Genomic DNA, 21,036 nt, shown 5'->3' with positions numbered 1-21,036 from the left:
TCTCAGCCTGCTTCTCCCTCTCCCGATTCCCCTGCTTGTGCTCTCTTTCTCTCTCTGTCAAATAAATAAATAAAATCTTAAAAAAAAAAAAAAAGACAGATCTACTGAGTATGCTGGAGCGCTCGTCCAATGTTTCTAGTAAAGTTTAACTCATCTTTTTTCCAGAAAATCAACTTCCAACCAATCATACAGATTTCATAAAAGCTTTCTAGTCAGTCAGCATTTGAGACTTCTACCTCCTATACCAAGAAGATTTTAAAAGAAAGTGTAAAAATTTCTATTATTCTTTAGTACATCAAATCCCTTGCTCATTACAAATTGGAGGGGAAATTGCTACAAATTTTCACAATATGGTACCATCACTGAGGTAGTTTTAAAAAAACTCACCTCCCTCACCATATTTAATATAGTTCTTCTATATAAACAACTGAATCAATGTAGAAATGACCACATTCAACTTGCAACATTTAGAATACAAAGTCCTAGCTTAAATGTATCTCCTCCATATCATTCAAATATGTATTTAGAGCAAAATCCAAATACTTCTTGGTATTGGCCAGTTTGTTTAACTTATGGATTATCAAGACATTCAAATTATTCTTTTATAAATGAAGTAAAATCAAGTTAAGATTAAAGACAGAATGTTGGTCATAAGAGAAGGGCCATTTCCCAATGTCTGATGTGCTTCACACAAGCATAGAACGTATTTGAGAGAACATGGCCTCCCTGAGGAAGGGATTAAGGATACAAACCCAGGAAACAAAGAAAATAAAATAATCTACTACAAAGGGGAAAGATAAAACCTATCAGAGGCTCATGCAGACCTTGAATGAAAGCCTCTATTTTATTTTAAACAGGGTTTTTGTTTTTTTAAGAGCTCAATCCACCTTCCAAATATGTATTATTTATAAGCATACTTAGCAAAAATCCTGTCCTTCCTCATTAAGCACACTCAAAACAGATTCTCCAAGATACTCATGACTTCACTAATGTCATAAAATCCAACTTGAAATTGAACCTCTTACATAAAGAAAAGATATGAAACATTTTAATTCATAAATGGCTGATATGGTTTTAAATTATGTTATTATAAATTTTACATCATCCCCCCTTAATAACAATTTAAAAATGTTTCTTCCCAAACAACTACTGAGATGAAAAGGATAGACCATCATGCACACACACACACGTTACTCCTTTTATACTGTTGTTGTAATGGTACAGCAGGATTTCCAAGTTTTCTGAGACCCACACATTACTTCCTGAAACACTGCCTCGCCAACTGGGGAGGTGAGTTTGCAAACTTGGGGGGCAGGCACTTGCATTTCCATCACTCTACTGCATACAGGACTCCCACTTGGTTCCTCAGCCCTGAGCGCTCTCTAGTGCATTAGTGCAAGTGCCTACCATGATGTCTCTGTGGGACTACTGCATCAAAATATCCAATATCAGCTTTAGCTTTCCTTCAAAACCAGCTTCTTCTCTGACCTCTCTGCTTCTGCTCCAGGTCCTACCATTTGTTCAGGGCCCCAGTTCAAACACTCTGAGTCACCCCTGCCTCCTCTGTCTCCCTTCTAAGTAACAGATGCTCTATTCAGTGCCCTCCCCTCCTTCCCATCCATGTTCACATATCCTTAGTTCGAATCCTCTTGCACCTTTATCTCCATTGGGTGGTGGCATCCTCCCTGGTCCTCCCACCTCTTGTCAGGCTCTACACTAATCTAGTCAAAAGGTCAGATCCATCCTCATGATGTACAACTCCAACCACACCACTGGTCCACTCCAAAGTCTTCAAATGTGCTCAGTTGTAGAGCCGGTTGTCTTTCCAAAGGCCTTCTTCCTTGCTAATAGACCATTAAGATCACTGATGCTCATGTGACAATGTGCTTGGCCCCCAGGGGATGACATGGGATTGGTCTAAATTGATCACAGCAATCTCCTTCTTCTTTGTCAATGACTGGCCTAGGGTGGGCATGTGATCCATTTCTGAGAGTCCAATGGAACTGTTCCCAGGAAAGCTATTCCTTCTTATTAAGAGATATACAGAAGAACTTTTGCTATTACTTCCACCCCCACCACTACCTTGCTTCCCGTTTTGTATGCTATCGTGAGGATGTGATGTCTGGAGCTACAGCAGCCAACTTGTAACCGTGAGGAGACTGCTGAAACTTCAAGAATAGCAAAATAAGAAGAAAAGAGGGTCCTTGAAGACATGGTTGCCTTCACCCAAAATAGCCTGAGACTGCCTCCCTAAAGACTTCTTTGTTAGTTAGACAAATGTCCTTATGCTTTATACCACTGTTTCCTGGGTGTTCTCTTACCTATGGCCCAAAGTATTCTGACAAACTCTTACAAGAAACAAACTCTTTACTGTACCACTGGAAGGTCCTCTGGGCCATGCTACTCACAGTGCAACACCAGCATCACGTGGGAGCCCTAGCTTAGACCCCAGGATTCAGAACCTCTAGGAGTAAGGTCCAACAGCCTGTGCTCTTAAAAAGCTCTCAAGGTGATTTTTGTGCCCGCTGAGGTTCGAGAAACACTGCTCTGTAGTATGATCACAAATTACTTTTTTTTCCATTCACCTACTACCCTACATACCCTGAGGAACACTGGGGTCTGCATTTCTCCAGTGATGGTAACCCCACTTCACTAGGTTTGAGCATCACATTTGTTGCTTGTTTAACTTCATCTCTTCTTAAAGTTTTCAAACTCAAAGCCTCCGGGGACTGCAGAGGGACACCGAGGGCTGAGTATGAGAAAGTCACAGTGGAGAGGAACACAATGCCATCCAGGATTGCCAAATTTATGCTTATGTCTTGGAAGGAAGGAAGGAAGGAAGGAAGGAAGGAAGGAAGGAAGGAAGGAAGGAAGGAAGGAAGGAAGGAAGGAGAAAAAGCTGAAAATCCAGATTTACGTGCAAAGATTTTAGACACAGACAACTAACTGAACTGTTTAAACTACTGGTCCAAATTAGATAAAACAAGTCCTCAGATGGACTCAGCATCCCCCTGACAGTTTGTGGCCCAAAATAGTGAGTTCTTAAAATATGTACACATACTTTGAACGTTGTGGCCATCTACATTCACTGACTTGATCTAAAACGACTACGGCTAATTCTCTGCGGCTTACCACAGCTTATCAGTTGCTACTAGGCACAGGGTATTCATCAACACTCCCCTGTTTGGGGTGGCAAAATGGTAAGTTCATGGACCTTTAGTTAGTGTCAGCAGGACTATTTTATCCATCAGTCGGTGAAGACTGGACATCTAGAAGCATAGGCTTCTCAAGGGCCTAAAATAATGCTTAAAATGTGAGGAAAAACAATTAATTGGCCACACCAGACACATACACACACACACACACACACACACACACACACACACACACACACGATGAAGTTAAAACTAACAGATGCCTATAACATGAGAACATAAGTCAACTAATCAGCATCAACTCAGAATAGGGTATATTAATATGTCATAACACAGTAAATGCAGAATGTGGATACAGCATTTTAATGTCTGATATGATGTGGAGGAGAGCCAGATCCACAGTGCTTAGGACCTGCCGAGGTCCAGAAAAGGCCCTGAGTGCCAACCCGGAACCAATAATCACTCTGTTGTAAGTGTTGTCTACTTTATAGCAATCCCCAACTTCTTTACCCAGTTCTACTGCCTCTTGAGGTTGCTTACTCCAAAGGAGGATCCCCAGCTTAAAACAAAGTCTTCAACCATGGCTGCATGTTGGAATCACCCAGGGAGCTTCAAAAACACTTCCCCAAAGGCTCTAACTACACTGCGCTGGGGTAAGGCTGTGAGCCTGCGTATCTTTCACGAGCTTTCCCCCAAATCGCCATAGCTGGAGAAGAGCCAGGGCTAAACTCCCACCGTTTTAGAGACATTCTTGAAAACAGTCTCTGAAATACTCATCTCCCCAGTTACGCCATCTTGTTAACTAGATTTTTTCTACTGCCAAGTCTTGGAACAAAGGAAGATCCTGGGACCATCGAGTGCTCTAATAATCTAGAACAGAGGTCAGCAAACTGTTTCTGTAAAGGGACAAATACTAAATGTTTCAGGTTTCGCAAGCCACACAATCTCTGTCACGACTACTCAACTCTGACATTGTAGCATGCAAGCAGCCACAGATGATACATAAACAAATGAGTGGGGCTGCATTCTAATAAAACTTTATTTATGGACACAAATGTGAATGTCATGTAATTTTCACAGTGATGAATAGTCTTTCTGTTGGTTTTTCTGCCATTTAAAAACATAAAAACCATTCTTAACTCACAAACCAAGCAGGAGCAGGCAGTGGGCCAGATGTGACCCATGGGCCACAGTTTGCCAACTCCTGATCTAGAACTATTCCACTGACTCAAGACCCAAAATTAATGAATGACAGAATTCAAATTATCCAATTGGAACTACGTTGAAAGTGGTCAGATTCTACTTCCTGTACTCACTCAACTGAATTGTCCACGCAGTTGGATGTGAGAGTGGAACTGTGCAGAGTTGAACATAAACCATAAACGACTTACTAAAAAATGATTTTCAAACCTCAGCTGCATCTGAGTTTATCTAAGATTTAAAAAAAAAAAACTGCAAAGAAGCAGTATGCGAGCATGTTTTAAGGGTCCCACATAAGGATTTCAATAATGTGTTAATTTGCTGCCAACATTTAAAATTCAGGATATTTCACATAAAAACTCAGATTATCATTCTCTTGGAAAAATAACTGCAAGATGTGGATACTGGGCCCAAACGTTGGCATGGCAACAATCTATGGATGCTGAACAAGGCTACTACCCCTTTAAACCGGGCATGTTCTCCATCTGACCACAAACCCTATCTTCATGTAGGTTAACTGGCTGTCCCTAGAGGCATTGAGTTTATGACCCTTTGTCTAAGGTCCTTAGAAAAACCTTCTATCTCTTTCACAACATGGCTTCAATATCTATCTTGTTTAAAGACCTCACATGGAAATCTCTCAATCTGTTCTCAAAATTCAACCCCCCCATACACCAGGCCCTGGAAACAAAATCATTGGTTGTCATGCCAGTACAAGATATCAACTTAAGGTGACTTTCAGTCAAATCCCCCTCTCAGTGTGTTCTCAATTTGAACCATGGTCTCCGATGAGATAGACAAATGACAAATGACTCTTCAGGTCTTCTAAGTCTTCAGGCTGGCCAAGGTAGAGGCCAGCCCAAGGAGGTGGCACTCACATCAGAACACCTTCATTAAGCAGAGAGATTGATAACACATATAGTAATTAGAAAGCACGGTTTGGGACTGATGGAGTAAAACCAATAAAAGGCTATTCTGCGTAAGATAAGAAGTCAATAGTCAGATTTTGGAAGGAGGGGGGTAAAAAAAAAAAAAACACCTGAGAATACACAGAAAAAGCTAGTAACTAGAGTTTGATCCAAGTTCATTATTAACTCACTGTGTGATTTCACTTGGCTCACACCCACCTCCAATACAATAGTTTATTTTGGGGTGGCAGACCTCTGACAACTACACGCTAATTGATCTGATGCATATTATCTTCTTACTGGAGAAAGGACCCAGGGAAAGAAAAATTCCAGATATATAGACAGTGGATCACTAATGCCCTTGGGCAACATAAGCCTAGCCCCCACCACCTTTTTTTAAATATAGGTATTAGTTTAATTTGTTAGCCACATCAGAAAAAGAAATGTTCAAACAGTAAATTTTCCACTTGAAATTAAAATGGAAATTAGCCCTTAGAAAGCAGAGATGACTGTAGTTTATACATCAGTGGCTGGTTCATGAATTATTAACTGATTTTAATGATCCTGGCTATATTTTATTTGAAGTTATTCTCCTACTTGCAACGACTTTTGAACCCTCAAAACTCTTTCATCCATTCTCCGTAGACAGTACACTTTCTGAGCGCTGACATTTAAAAAGGATCCATATACTCACAGATTGTAAAGATAATACACACACATATAATTTATACAAAGGACTCTGGTCGTTTGTTAAAGAGAGAAATGAATGAGACCCTATTATTCACGGTTTGTAAATAAATTTAAAGATAAGCGCTAACTTTTCACTTGTTAAGCCTGGAGCAGAGGGTTCTGTATTTCTTCTAAAGTTTCCCAGATGGTCGTTGAAAACAAGAAAGGGCAGAAACATACTTTTTTGAAACCCATCATTTCCCCTCCGGAGTGATAATACACCTCACCGAGAGTTAAGTCTTAAGAGATTAATAATTACAGGTATTTCCGAATAAAATGAATGCATGTCTTTGTAAGCTACTTTTTATATTTTCAATATAAATCTGTATTGAATAGGACCACTTCAGACACACAAGTTAGCTGTGAAACAAAATGCTATAAACCCTTAATTAGTACTTGCCGTTTTATACCCATAAAGTTAATACTTCCTCTTCTACTACAGTCTCCCTATAAAGAAAAATTACTGGGAATAAAATTGGGTCTTTCACGGCTGAAACTAAGAGTAGGAAGATAAAGTATTGGGGCTCAAATTAAAGATTACTGTATTTTTATCTGCAAGGAATTAAATGCAAACACCCCTTAAAAGAAGTACATGTTGATTTCTACCAATATTAAGTGCTGTGTCTAACTTGCGGAAATTGGATACACACAGCACTTGCCACCACCAGATTGCTGAATTACTAAGAAACCAGGTTTTTGGGGGCAAAAAGCTGCGTTAAGAAAATATGACAACAAACCAACTTGCGTCCTCACTCTCAAAGTTGAACAAGCATCTCAATAAATAATGGGTGGGGGGGGGGTCGAGCTTTCTATACCCCCCCTGAAGTAAATGTTCTGAGTTTAAATGGGCTCAAAATAGCTTTTCTCAAAAAAAATAAATAAATAAAAAGAGACACACACAAAGCACCCACAATATCCTCTGGTCCCTTGAAGTACCCTTGGGATCTCAGTGAACAGAGAGATTTGCCACGCATTGCAGTGACTGGATTAGTACAAAAGGTTTCTATTTTGGTGTCATTGGAGTGTTGCTGATCTTAAATCAGAGAAAGAAGTAGTTACATTAAGCAAGGTAATGGCTTCCAAAAATAAGAGCATGCCCAGTTATCCAAGGCTTGCATACACAGGCTAAGTTGTAAGGAGATAAATAATACCCCACTGGAACAATTAGGTGGATTCTCAGGAACACGACATACTTAATTAGGCTGCCTAAGTCCCTAACTGAGCATACAAGGGGGACTTTTTAAAGCATTTAATAACCTGAGTAAATCCAAAATCAGAGGACAGAAACCAAAACCTTAACCCTGGCTACTGCCAGAGGCCTTTTCTTGCTTCCCTTTCAATGCTTAATGTACCACTCTCGGAATTTTGAGAGCAAGAACGCCCCCCTCCAACCCCGCGCCCACCACCGCCAGCACCCCCAAAGGGTTAAAACACACTGAATAATGTCCCTTCGTTCTTCACTTGTGGGGAGGCCCCCGGTGCCAGGCGCGGGGCTGGGCGACAGGGACACAGGGGTTAGGCAGAGAGACCCCAAAGCTCTTTCACAAACTTCAGTACGGGAGTTGGGAACCGAGTAGAAACAAATAGAAAGGAACACGAGCTTCCATCAGCCACGGGGCACAGCAAACTGTTCCTCACTCTAGGTACAATTCCTCCTCTTCCTGTTATTTATTCATTAGTTTTGTATAGCACCTTTCTTTCAGCGGCTCCTTATTTCCTCCTCTGTTATCCAAGCAATCATAAACAAACTACGATTTGAAAGAAAAGGGGGGGGGGGAGGGAGGAGCAGGGGGAAGGAGAAAGAAAAACCACATTCAAAAGGCACAGGCCAGCCAGAGCACAGCTCTTTCTCTGAACGTCGCCCTCGGGGTGATGTTTCCTCCAAAGCTTGGCCCCGGGGGCTTCAGAAGGACCAAGAAGGGGAGTCCGCGCCGCCCTGGCCCAAGGGCTGCGACTCCAGCCCCGACTCGCCCGTCCGAGCTGCGCCAGCTGCCCGTCTGAGACCCACCGTCGCCCACCTGAAACGCTCGGTCCTGGAAGTTGGCGCGGGGGGGTGGGGGAGAGGGGAAGGAGGTGGGGTGACCCAGGGCGTGGTGTGGAGGTCTCCAAGCCTGATCTCCCCGGAATGCAAAACTTACCCCTCCCCAAAAAATGAAAGACGAGAAGCCACTTGCGCTAACCAGGGAGGGGCCGGCACCTCCGTTCCGTGGTCCAAGGCGCCCTAGCGAGGGGGCAACAGAGGCCACCTGCGGGGGTCCCAACACTTCGCGCCCCCCCCCGCCCCCGCCCAATCCAGGGCACGCTCAAAAGTTTGTTCCTTTCCTCCCCCGAGCGGCTCCGGGTCCAGCTCTCGAGTGCGCGGGGAAGGTAAGAGGGGCTTGGGGGCGGGGGGGGGGGGGGGTGAGGTCGTCAGACCACGAGATCAGGGACTCCTGCGATGCCCCCCCAACTCAGGGGCGCTGCGATCGTATTTACTAATAACAACAAAGAATCACAAGCATGCCCCCTCTTTCAGTCCTTTGGCTGCTCCTTCGCTTCTTTGGGGCAGCAAAGGAGAGTCGGCGGGGTTGGAGGGGGGTGGGGGGGAGAGAAAGTGGAGCGCCGGCAGAGGGACAAAAAGGGGGGGTGTGGGAAGGGGGCAGAAAGAGTAGAGTGAGAGAGTTGGACAGAGACGAAGGCGCAAAAGGAAAAGGAGTGGAGAGGGGAAGAGAAAAGTGCAGCGGGAGGCGAGCTGGAGCGCGGGGCGCGCCCGGGATGGGGAGGTGGCCCCCGCCCCGCCGCCCCCCGGCCCCTCCCGGTCACCTTGCTGTAGCCGTAGTACCCCAGACACTGCGCGAAGTCCAGGCCGGCGGGGTCCCCGGCCGCCGCGGGGTAGAACCTCACATCCATGCCGGAGCCGGGCCCGGGGCCGGGGGCCGGGGCTAGGGCTCGCCGGGGCCGGTGCCCGCCTCCTCGAAGCCGCTAGATCCACCGTCGGGGGCGCCCGGCCGGGGTTGCCCGGGGGCGGCGCGCGGGGCTCGGGGCCGGAGGGGCGCCGCGACCGGAGCCCGAAGAGCCCGGGAGCCGCGGCCGCCGCACACAAAGGCGCGGCCACGCGAGCCGCGGGAGAGCGGGAGGCGGCCCGGGGGACGCGCCCCACCGGGGCACCGAGGCAGCGCTGCGCGCGGGCCGGGCGCCCAGGGCGCGGGGCGCGGCGCGGGGGCCCGGGCGGCGCGGCGAGTTCAGGTGCGCGGGGCGAGGCTGGGACGGCGGCGGCGGCGGCTGGCCCCGCTCCTCCTCCTCCTCCCCGGGCGGACTGAGGAGAGGAGCCGCGGAGACAAGGGGCCCGGCCCCTCCCCTCCTTCTCCCCCTCCTGCCTCCGCCGCCGGTCCCCTCCCCGCGCCGCCGCCGCTCCGCCCCTCCCACCGCGGGCAGCTGGCGCGCCGCCCGCCCCGCCGGTGCGCTCCTCGGCCCGGACCGCCCCCGGGTGCGCCGACCCCGCCCCGCCGCGGCCCCTGCTCCTCGCGGCCCCTCGCGGCTCACCCCGCGCTTCGCGCAGCCCTGGCGGTGCCCATCGCGCGCGCTGCGGCCTCCCCCTCCCCGGGGCCCCTCTTCTCCCCACCTCGCCCCCCTTCCCTCTCCGGTCCTCTTTGTCCCCGATGCCTCGGAGCGCTCCTCGCTCCCTTCCTCCCCTCGGCCGCTTCGGCCGGCCGGTAGGCAGCCCGGTGCCCGGTGTGGCCCTCCCGCCCCCCCTTTCCGAGCCCCCCTTCCCTTGGCCTCCAGCTCCTGGCACCGGCGTCCGCACGCCGTCCGCTCCCTTGCCACCCCTCGTTCCATCGCTTTCCTCCCCTCGCCCCCATTCGTCCCTCGTGGTGCCGGTCGCCCGGTCCGTCTACCCTACTCCGCCTTCCCGCACGAATGGCCCCTGCTTGGAGGCACCTAACCTAGCAGCTCACCTGCATGAGGGCCTCCCGGGAGCTGGACCCCATGTACACCTGTGGTATTTTCCAGAAGGGGTGTTGGGGCCTGACCTTTCACAGGTAGGCGGACTTGAAGCCTCCCGGGTTAAGCCTCGTGTCGGTTCTCTTCGTATTTCCTTTGCTCTTGTTTGTATTCGAAAGGCATTTGAGTAACTGGATCTAGGCGGATCATTCACTGCTCTCGGAGAGAAAATGTCCCCATTTTCTTAAAAGGTTCTGGGTGATTAACTTCCTCAAACTGCACTCACCCACCTCCTCTTTATTTCTTTCTCTTTCTTTAAGTTACATCTCTCTTTCTCTGTCTCTGTCTCCGTCTCTCCCCCCACTTACGCCTCCTCCCCTCCACGCCCCCCCCCCCCCCGCTTTATTGCTTTGGGTTAATTTGGCCCTCAGCCTTGGCGAAGGGAAGTGACTTTATTGCTAGATGAGAACGTTAGGGAAAGGCGGTGGGATTCTGCCACCCTCCCCAGTTTGGTTATCTAGAAGCTGCTTTAACCGGAAGGGAGAAATTTTCAAATATTTTAGGGGACACTCACAAACACTTTCGTCCCCTGAACACACTTGGCTGGCCCCGGGGCCTGAACTTTTTCAGACAAGCATCAGATGGGTTGCTTTTCCTTTCTTCTGTTCTCCAAAGTAGGCTCTCCAGCTTGGTGACACCTGTGTATGTACCTTCTCCCAATATTATCTTTCTGGAACCAGGCAGGAAAAATAAACGTCAATTAGGTGAAAGTTTGTGTATTTGCACTTCTCTTAGCCGAAACGTGTGTTTGGATACTGCCCGAGAGATTGGTGTGTATTCAGGGAAGGAACAACTGCTCATATTATCCCTGGGTTGACTCCAATCCCCCCTCCCGAAAAAGCTTAGGTCCTCTCTCCCGGGTCTCCATTTAACGTTGACAACCCAGCGGCGCTCCCTAATGGCCCAGCGGGTTGCACAAATTGGCAGCGAGCTGAGATATTATCAGGACAACACCCCATTGAGCAGGTTCTTGAAACTGCAGACGTGGAGGCCCTTTCTCTGGGCCACTGGGCGCCTGTGGCCTTTCCACCAATCAGAGCTGGAGGGTGCAGTGGCCACCTGTTGTCTCGCAAGAGAACATCTTTTAAGTTTCACTATTAGTATTTAACAATGGCGTATAGGGCAGCATCTGGCTGCAGGAGAGGAGCAGCCTGCTGATCTGAGGTACCAAAAAAGAAATTATTATTTTTTTCCCAGATAGTTGTTAACAAGGAGCCCCAAAGTCTGGGGAGCAGAGTTTTTCATTGCACACTTAACCTTGCCCACCTTGTGCTCGCTCTGGTGTGCATCTGGAGCAATCTGAGCTTGATTACACAGGATGAAGGAGAGTATAATCAAAGTTACGGAGAGACTAAACCTGAAGTTGTAATCAGACCTTGAGGATCAAGAATACAAATATTCACAGTGGAAACCCCACTAGCTGCGAGCCTGGGAATTGCATGTGGGCTGACATGTTGCTACAGCACTGAGCTGTAGACACTGGAAACTGAAGTGAGAACCTTCTCCCAGGAGGCTCCGGGGAGTTAGGAATGCGGGGTCACATCCCATACCACCTCTTGGCCCTTGTTTTGAAAAAGCCTTCCTCTGAAAATCCCCCCTCCCTGTTATGATGCAAATGCCTCGGGGAGGGGAACAATATTCATCGGTTGCTATTTTATTATGATGATGATTTAGGAGGTAAGGTAAGTGATTTCCAAGTGTAGATCTTGATTGGGGGGGCGGGGAGAGAAACTGAGAGGCCGGAGGATACGTATGTTGAGGCATTTGGAATGAAAAAAAAAATCACTAGAACAGAAACAGGTCCTTCGGGAAGGCTGCGGACCTCATGGTTTTGCCCACAGTCTCCATGCCCTCAGCAGCTACTTGCTTGCCTACTCCGTGCCAGACACCATTTTAGGCACTTGTGAATGACAAAGAGGGTCCCCAAATGACATGCGTGGAAATCCTCAAGGGACGCTATGGTTTGGACCCGTCACATTCCTTCTCAGACACATATCTATATGCACACATGTACACATGCCCTGTCCCATCCACTCACCGGGAGATCCTGGCCTGACACAGCTACCAGTGCTGCAATCTGATAAATTCACAAGTAGTCGGAGGGATGCGAGGCTCGGCACCTTCTAGGTATTTGTAACAGAAAGCTCAGGGGTGGTGGCTCAGGATAGGCTTGCTCAAGAGCCGAAGCTGGATGGCGGCAATATCCCAAGAACCGTGGACCATGCTTGGGACTCAGGGGGTTTGCAATGAATGAATATCCATTTAAGCAAGGACAGTGAGAAGAAGAAAAGCAAGAAGGGAGAGGGGGAGAAGGGAAGGAGGGGGATGGCAAAGAGATATTTTAATGGTGGACATGCATTCCCAGGGAACCTGGTCAAGGGAAGATTGGAGAAGAGGGAACCCAAGACCTCTGATGCGGATAAGAACAAACTACCTGAGGTGCGGGGGGCGGGGGGCAAGATGGCTTTTGCACCCTGCTGTTTTGGATCTCTTACATACAACAAAACTAGAATTATATGTTGTTTCATTCAGAGCTGATCTGATGCAACTGCCCGTTTCATTCAGAATACCACCTAATTTTAAGGGCTCTGGTGGATTTGAAGCCCATCCATTAAAAACTTGAGAATGATGCCTTTAAAATATTAATGCATTTGTAACTGCCGTGCTATTCTATTTGTCATCTTAAGGGTGTCACCTTTTTCAGGCTGTAAGCATTTGTTTCTGAAATGCCACAGACAAAGGTTTCCTTTATACTAGGTTAGCCTTGAGTTTGAAGAAACTTCTCCAAGAACATATCTTAAACATGCTTTGAATTTATGTTGAACAGTGCTAACAGTTACTGATTTAGAAGGGCGGCACAAGAATCAGTTATACAGAAAATACAACTTCTGGGCATAAGAAAATTCCTGTAAGGTTTTTGGATGACTTGAGTCAAAACGGTCAATCTTATTAGCTTGATGTTTCCAATTGAACAGTACGTATGATCCAAGAATCTCTAAAAAATGGGGGCAGGGGAGGGAGAATACACAAGCTTATCTTTAAGGGGTTCAGTGAAAATAAATGGTTTTTATGAAAGCAGAGAAACCATGATGGGAAAACTATCTTACATCTTGACAGAACTCAAAAACTGTATTTCTCTACTCTGTGTCCAAATTAAGCAAGAAGGTTCCCATGAGGCTTGCCTTAAACCCGCCAAATTTTATACCCTAAGATCTTACTGAGACCCCAGCTTTTAGGGAATCTGTGAACAGTGATTTAACCTCTCTGTGAATTGCTTGCCCAGATGAGATGAGGATACTATTAAACATTATATACAGTTTAATTTTCCTGAGTTTTGGTCATGAAAAGTCCTATCCAAATATTATGATCCTTGTTTGCAGTATGTAATGTAGCCAAATTAACAGCAGCTCCAAATGGAAATTAACAAGGCCAGAGCTACTCGAGTTTCTTCTCATCCTATTCCCATAGTAACAGCTAATGTATTATATTGGTAAAACATTTTATATTTGGTTTTATGTCTGAATTTGGCTTCATGTCATAAAGCATAGCATTTCTACCCAGCATGGATTCTTAGTATCTGTATAACTCATCTCCACAAAATGTAGAGTTTCATGTCAGAGAATCACCACTTCGCGTTCGTAGTCTAAATCACATGCAGATAAAAATCAAGACCTACCCAAGGTTCTCACAACAGTGGATGGTAAAGAGGAAACATTCTGACCTCGGGCCCTCAGTACAAATCCCCAGTGCAGACTCCAAAACTGCTCACCAGGAGAGTTCCCCACAGGAATCATAGTGTGAAAAAAAAAAATCCCCAAGCTTCATTATTGTTAGCTTCAATTTTCCTTGAATCCAAACTTTTCAGGTCTGGAAATATGAACTATTTTGATATTTTTACTTAGGTCAAAAAATACAGAAACATGAGCAAATTGGGGGAAAAAAGCTCACTTTTCATACATGTTTACATATATGTATATATATATATATGTATACATACATATATATTTGTGTGCATGAGATTTCTTCTCACAGTACCGCAACGAACTTCGGCCATATTGGTCTCTGTGCTACCAAGCACAAGAACCTCTCTAGAAAACCAATCATTTTCCCAGTTGACTATTACTTTTACTAAGAATAGATACGCCCATAGGTTCTGACAGATATATAGTAATTATGGAACAGTAACCCCAAAACCCCTAGTAGCAAAGAAGTACTGAGCTGAGAATTCATTCCCAGAAATATGAAATGCAGCAAGTATTTGCTTGTGACCTAAGTAGCTCTTCAATAAAGCTATTTTAAAAACCAATACACTCGACACAATCAGGAGGTGTGCAATTTTCAGTGTGTTTACACCCTGCCTTAAAAAAAAATATCCTGTATTCACAGAAATTCTAAACTGTTGTCCTGCCTGTTTTCTGAAATATATTCTATTTCTTTTAAAGTGAAAGAATGACCTCTTTTGCAGGAACAATTTTCAGAGACAGCGTGTTTATCAAATGGTTTCTCTGCTTTCATAAAAACAATTTATTTTCACTGAACCCTTCAAGATAAGCATCAAAGCCAGGAAGAATGTACAATGAAGTTTATAATTACACTCCAGAAACAAATACAGGGTAGTTTTTATTTTGCTCAAGTGAGAAGAATTTTTTTTCCCCAAAGAGACAAAGGTAGCGATGGAGGGGGAGGTTTATACAGGAGTGAAAATCAGGAAGCTCAGAGGTTTTCCAGCAGGAGGGGCCCTGCAGAGTTGCCCACAAAGACAACTGCCAAACAATGAAAGCTGAGGGCCGGGACTCTCTTAGCCATGGGTGGTGGTGTTGGGCGGTGGGGGGGGGGGGGGGAGTCAGTCCATTTTTTATTCTTCACCAAGGGGCGGCTAAAAGAGCATTAAGGAAAGAAAATCATTAAGCAGATATTAATTAAACCCTTCCACGACAGATCTGTATACCATTGCTCATATGTATCTCTCCTAGTTGGAGCCTCTGGTGACATCCTTTCTTTGATAGGCACCCATGTTTCTAGGCTTAATTTATATGGCATGTTATTATTAATAACCACCGAAAAATAAAACTATTCAAATAACCGAGAAAAGAACTGAGTTGAATAAAGATTCTGTTTCTTAAGAAATGGGAAACAATTGCATTTGATCACAGAACAGCCAAGGACTAGCAGCAAAATAATCTCCCCTAATTTACATAGATCTGTGCGTGCCAAACAGATGAGTGTTTGCTTTTCGAGTAATAGTGCAGGTGCGTATCCTGCAGTGACGAAATCTCTAACTCATCAAACTGTTTCGCCAGAGTGAGACTTGCCCTCTTTTCTGGAACAGTTTCAAGCTTTCTCCCCAGCATTCCAGCCACCTGTTTATGGAGTTCATCCTCGGGAGTACATGCATGCAATTAGGAACAAGAAAATGAAAATAAATGACCTTGTTTGTTATTTATAACAAAGAAACTCAGCGAAATTAATGCTGTGGAGCTTGACCTCTTGACCCCGGGAAAAACAGCCACCTCTTGGCTTTGTGAAGGATGGATAATACTCCGGCAGCTCCCTTTTGTCCAGCCAGCCTGACTTTTGGCTGGTCGTTAAAGCCGTATATCCAAAATATTAAATGTTTTACAAGTTAGATTAGAGGATTTGCGCTCTTTAAAAAAGCATGTTTAAAGAAGCGAAGCTAGTGAGCAAAAGAGCTCGTCTTTTTAAGGAGAGCAGGTAAAATCACTTAGTTTTATCTACTCGGTGTGTCCTGTGTCAACAATACGTTGAAGAAAAGGAAAATATTAAAAAGTTTGAACTAGAGCTTTGGGAGTTGAAGGATTCTTAAGTATGTAATGGAACTCAAATCAAAAGGTGGTCTTGCCAAGTGGTTCAGGGAAAACATCGTTTCCTTGTTGTGGAAGCTACTGGGGAGAAAGGAGAGGACAGCTTCCTTCCGTTACATAAATGCAGCGTGGATGGTGCCCCCAGGAGTTGTGCAACGAAGTAGCGCTGTCATTCCCTGCCCTCTCTATTCACCTCAACCCACACAGTCCAGAAACCCAGGGCAGGCAGGACATGAAGATCACGATGTGGAAGACTCTTCAGAACCACGACCTGGGGGTTCCTGCGGGGGATCAGTCAGTTAAGTGTCTTCCTTTGGCTCAGGTCAGGTCATGATCCCAGGGTCCTGGGATTGAGCCCCCTGTCGGGCTCCCTGCTCAGTGGGGAGTCTGCTTCTCCCTCTCCCACTCCCCCTGCTTGTGCTCGCTCTCCCTCTCTCTCTTTCTCTGTCAAATAAATAAATAGAATCTTAAAAAAAAAAAAAAAAAAAAGAACCAGTACCTGATTGAAACATCTTGAGGTAGAATCACTGGTCGCAAGTGACACTCCTTAACTTGTGTGGCTGATCCTAAGGCTGCTGCCTTCTTTCTCCCCTCTTGGATCCCTCCTTCATTCACCCACAATGCACTCCATGAGTGACCTGGATTCTTCTAGTCCTTAAATGGAAATCTAAATTTCGTTGTTTTTCCTCCTCAAGTTGTTTATTTAATGTCCTATCTGTCCAGTGCTACTAGGTCTTTAGCTGTTTTATTTTTCCCCAGGAACTCTTTTCTCAAGAAGGACTCTCTACTGTTCGCCGTGAAGTCAGTTTCACGAGCTATGCAGACTGCTGTACAAACACTACCCTAGTATTGACCATCCCTCCTCACCTTTTCTTTTCCTTCTGATGCCATGGGGTCCTTCATCCTGTGCCTCTCCCCACCTTTCACTGGGGGTGCTGCGGCCATAAATCTGGAGAGATCACTACCAAGCCTCGTTGGTCACTCACATACACACACAACAACAAAATTATAGCCACAACAGGCCCAACCTTCTGGTTAACATCTGTGGGACTGGCCCAGATGTTAACTGGCCCACTTCTCAGGCCCAGAAAAGGAAGCTTTTGTGTTTAATTGGTCTAAAGAAACCCATTCCGCAACCCAAAGCCACATGTCAGTTATCCTTTCACTGAAAGACTAAGCTCTCATAATCTAGAAACATCACCAAACGCATTCCCACTGTGTGCTTCAGATACCAGGTGTTATAGCTGCTTTCAGGGGGAGACATAGGGTAGCCTGTGATTACTCCATCTGTACCCAAAACTGAAACTCGTGTTACTTACTGTTCAACAAATTCTCACTCTGCCTTTGTGTGTATGTGGTGCTCAGGTTCTAGAAATGGGGGGGAGGGGGGAAGCATGATCACTGTCCACCCTGAAGAATTTGAGACACAGGGAAAATATTATAATAATGAAATTTTTTCATCGTTGTCATAGGAGAACCATCCCCTCCCCGATGGTGTCAGCAAATATTTATTTACAAACATTTACTTACAATTTATTTACAGGTATTATGGGTAACATGTTAAGGTGTTGCTTAGAGAAAGGAGAGATTGTTGATGATCAGGATGATCGGGGGACGCTTCCTGGAATAGACAGTTGAAAGTTGAAAGTATTAAGGGGAGGCAAGAGGGATAAAAAAGTGCCCAAGGAGGAGAGAGCTTTCAAACACAATTATTAAAGAGAAGAGGTCATATGCATGGTGGGGATATGAGGTTTTATTTGGCCATTTCTTGGATAGTTTATGCTACAGTAACAAATAAGCCCTAATACCTTGGTGGGTTACCACCACAAAGGGCTGGTCCTCACCCACAGTTCTACCTACCACCAACCAGCTACAGCTCTGCTCCACATTTTCATCCTGGGACAGAAGCTGTCTTGAGGCAGAGGAAGAAGATAGAGTAGAACAATGCTATGACCTTCCAAGTTCCCACTCGCATGGCTTCCACTAACTTCACTGGTCAAAGCCAGTCAGATGGCCAAGCCTCCTGCCAATGGGGCTGAAGGGATGATCCTCCTGTAGGAAACAGCCTGTATTTTGCAACAATGCAGTCAGTGACACGGGAAGGGTTTGTTGTTGGTGTTGGTGTTGTTTTTTAGGGACTTAGCAAAAGTCTCAGACAACCAGTAAAATTGTTTAGCGGAGCAGTTGAGTGAGTGTTGGAGAGGCTGGTGAGCTAAGATGCTGGAAAGTTGTGGGGGGAGGAGGCAGCCAGAGCAGAGAAGCGAGTGGAGTTTCGGAGGCCAGACAGCTGAGTTAGATTTGATGTGGGTGGCTACGTGGAGGATGACATGAAAAACATGGCAGGGTGCTCTGATCTCCAATTTGTGTAAACTCATCTACAGCAGATTCATTAACATTTTATGAGTCTATATCCTGTGCCAGTTGAGGTGTGATGTAGACATTTGCATAGGTATATATATATATATATATTTTTTTTTTTTAATTTTAATCCTCATGACATCTCCCTGAGGTAGATCGTATTCTCCTTCTTCTTTAGTTGAAGAAGTGGGCTCACAGAGGTTAAATGACTCGCCTAAGGACACAAAAGTGGCACACAGGAGCTAAGATGCAAATTGAGGTCTCTTCTTTCCACTGCATCACTGCAGGGCAAAGAAATAAAAGTGTCATCTTGCTTTAGTACTGACTTGTTATTCCTTATGTCTTCCTAATACCCAACTGTCTGAAAGTGAGGTTAATATGCTACTTTTTCTCCTCAAGCAGAAGTTGTCATGAACATGATGTTTCTATAAGCACTCCTTGCATAGTACAACTTTGTGAGTAAAGAAGAAACGAGTCTTTACTTGAGGTATTTATTATAAAATCCTGTGGCAGAGACAGTTGCTGTTTACTAAGTGTTCATGTGCTGTCCCCTGCCCCAACCACGTATTTCTCAAAGTGTCTTGCCATTAGGTGACCAGGTCTGGCCAATGGACGCTGAACACACATGTGTCTATTCCAGGGTGAGACAACTAAAAGCTGGTATGCATCCTCCATATTCTCCACTCTCTCTTTCTTACCGTACTGTGGTGTCCTTCATGGCCGGGAAGCCCAGATACCCTAGGTAGAAGATGGAGGAGGACCATCCAAGCCTCAGAATTTACATGAACAAAGTCATATCTCTATGGTATAGAGCCGTGAGATGTCAGTGTTTGCTAGTTACTGCAGGCTAGCCCACCCTGATCGATACAGATCCCTCTGACTTTAAATGACACAAGGAAAGGCACCATATCTGTCTTGCTCATTCTCTGATTGCTGTTGCTGAGTACAGAGCCTGCCACATGGCATATGTTCAGAAGATACTGGTGGAAGGAAAGTGAATGAATCCAAAATGGAGTCTGGTCTCTGTACTCTGTTTAGTTAAGCCACCTACGAATAGTTTTTGGCAATCAGCAGTTTATCAATCCTCCTGAAATATCTTGGCATCATATCGGTTTAAGACTTTACTATATATTTTTCAATTTCAAATTCCTCCCCCTAACATTCAAGGTTCTTATAATCTGACCAGGATTCCTGTGATTTTTACCGCCTTATATCTCTCTCTACTGTAAGCCATGTGACATGTGGCCTCTGGTCGTTGGAGTGATATTAAAGAAAATATCTGTATTTCAGCCACACATTTGTCAAAATTTTCTCTGATAATCTTGTACATACAATTGCTGTCTAGGGAATCTTGGTAACAGGAACCAGGAAGACACTGTTGGTTACCTTCTCCAAATTCATTCTCCCTTCTTTTTGTGTAACCCTATCTCCGATGTATATGGTCCTGCCGTTCCCCATGTGGCCATATTCACTCAGGGTGGATGCTATTGTGACAGCCCCATTTTCACTGGCTACAATGCATTTTTGGTCCAGGGGGCATAAACAAGGGTGCAGGAGGGTTTCTAAGAAGAGTTTCCTTGCTCTTAAAAATAAACACTCAAAAAGACATAATAATTTCTTCTTCCAGACAATATCATGTCTGGCCATGTTGCACCCATCATGTCAACATGAAGGGATCTAGCCTGAGGTCAGAGCTGACATACTGAGTAGAGAATGGTGAGGCAGAAACATGCAGAGGACATAAATCCTTGACAATGTCGTGAGTCTCTGAATTAACCAACCCTGGATCTCTTTTCCTCCTGATTTCTAGTTATGTGAAACAATACATGTGCTTATCCTTGAATCCAGTTAAGCCCCAAGTCTTCTGTTTATACAATTAAAAGCACTGAAACCCACTTGAACTTGCTGTATTCATTTGCCAGGGCTGTCATGCAATAAATATACCACAGACAGGATGCTTAAACATCAGAAATGTATTTTCTCACAGTTCTGCAAGGTAGAAGCCCCAGATCAGGAGGCTGGCAAGTTTGGTTTCTCCCAAGACCACCTTCTTGCTGCCTCTTCTTGTGGTTGCCCCTCTGGCCTCATGCATCTTTGGGTTTCTCTCTCTGTCCTAATCTCTTTTTGTAAGGATACCCGTCCGATTAGGGTAGGGGCCACTCCAATAGCCTCATTTTAACTTCAACATCTCCAAATACAGTCACATCCTGAGATCCTGAGGTTAGGGCTTAGACATGACTTTTGGAGGGAACAAAATTACAACACTTGCTCAAGCCAAAAAGGGAGTTAATTTTAAAACTACAGAAAAACTCACAGAATCAAAGTGTAGGTTATGAAGTTAGACACCTCATGGGAACTGGGAAGCCAACAGAGAGCTACTCTCTTCATCTTTTTCCCTCTTTCTGGTTTCAAATTTCTGTTTCTCTCAGCATGTATGCTTTGGTTCTTTCTTTCTCCCTACAGATCGGCCCCGACTCTGCTGCGCGGACACGGCCCATCATGGTGCCCCACGATGTTGGCCTCAGCCCCTAAGTCACATGACCCTCCTGTTTAGCTCCCTACAGCTAATAGACTCAGGCTTCATGTTTTATTTCTCTTTTCATTTTCTCCAAGTTTTCTTTAGATATCATTGACATATAACATTGTATAAGTTGTGTGAGGTACACAATAGCATTATTTGATCTATGTATATATTGCAAAATGATGACCACAGTAAGTTTAGTTGCCACCCATCACCTCACATAGTTACAATTTATCTCTTGTGATGAGAACTTTTAAGATCTAATCCCTTATCAAGTCTTTACTAAGCTCCTGAGATAGAAAATCTGATTGGCCCACTTAGTTGACTCTTGAGCCAACCTAATGCAGCCAGCTACCTAGGGG

The 21,036-nt window shown here is 45.4% G+C and overlaps 1 protein-coding gene across 1 annotated transcript in view; it reads right to left on the bottom strand.

Annotated features, from left to right (window-relative positions):
* Positions 1 to 9,121, bottom strand: part of TOX3 (TOX high mobility group box family member 3) — a 103,390-nt gene extending 94,269 nt beyond the window's left edge. Inside the window, exon 1 of the mRNA XM_027618956.1 lies at positions 8,795 to 9,121. Within this exon, the coding sequence (XP_027474757.1) occupies positions 8,795 to 8,881 (87 nt within the window). The 5' untranslated portion in view covers positions 8,882 to 9,121. The remainder of the gene's footprint in view (positions 1 to 8,794) is intronic.
* Between the last annotated feature and the right edge of the window lie 11,915 nt (positions 9,122 to 21,036).

This window comes from Zalophus californianus, chromosome 17, assembly GCF_009762305.2.
Source record: "Zalophus californianus isolate mZalCal1 chromosome 17, mZalCal1.pri.v2, whole genome shotgun sequence".
Lineage (NCBI taxonomy): Eukaryota > Metazoa > Chordata > Mammalia > Carnivora > Otariidae > Zalophus > Zalophus californianus.
The sequence above is the reverse complement of the archived record's forward strand: the minus strand, read 5'-3'. Positions and strand labels throughout refer to the sequence as shown.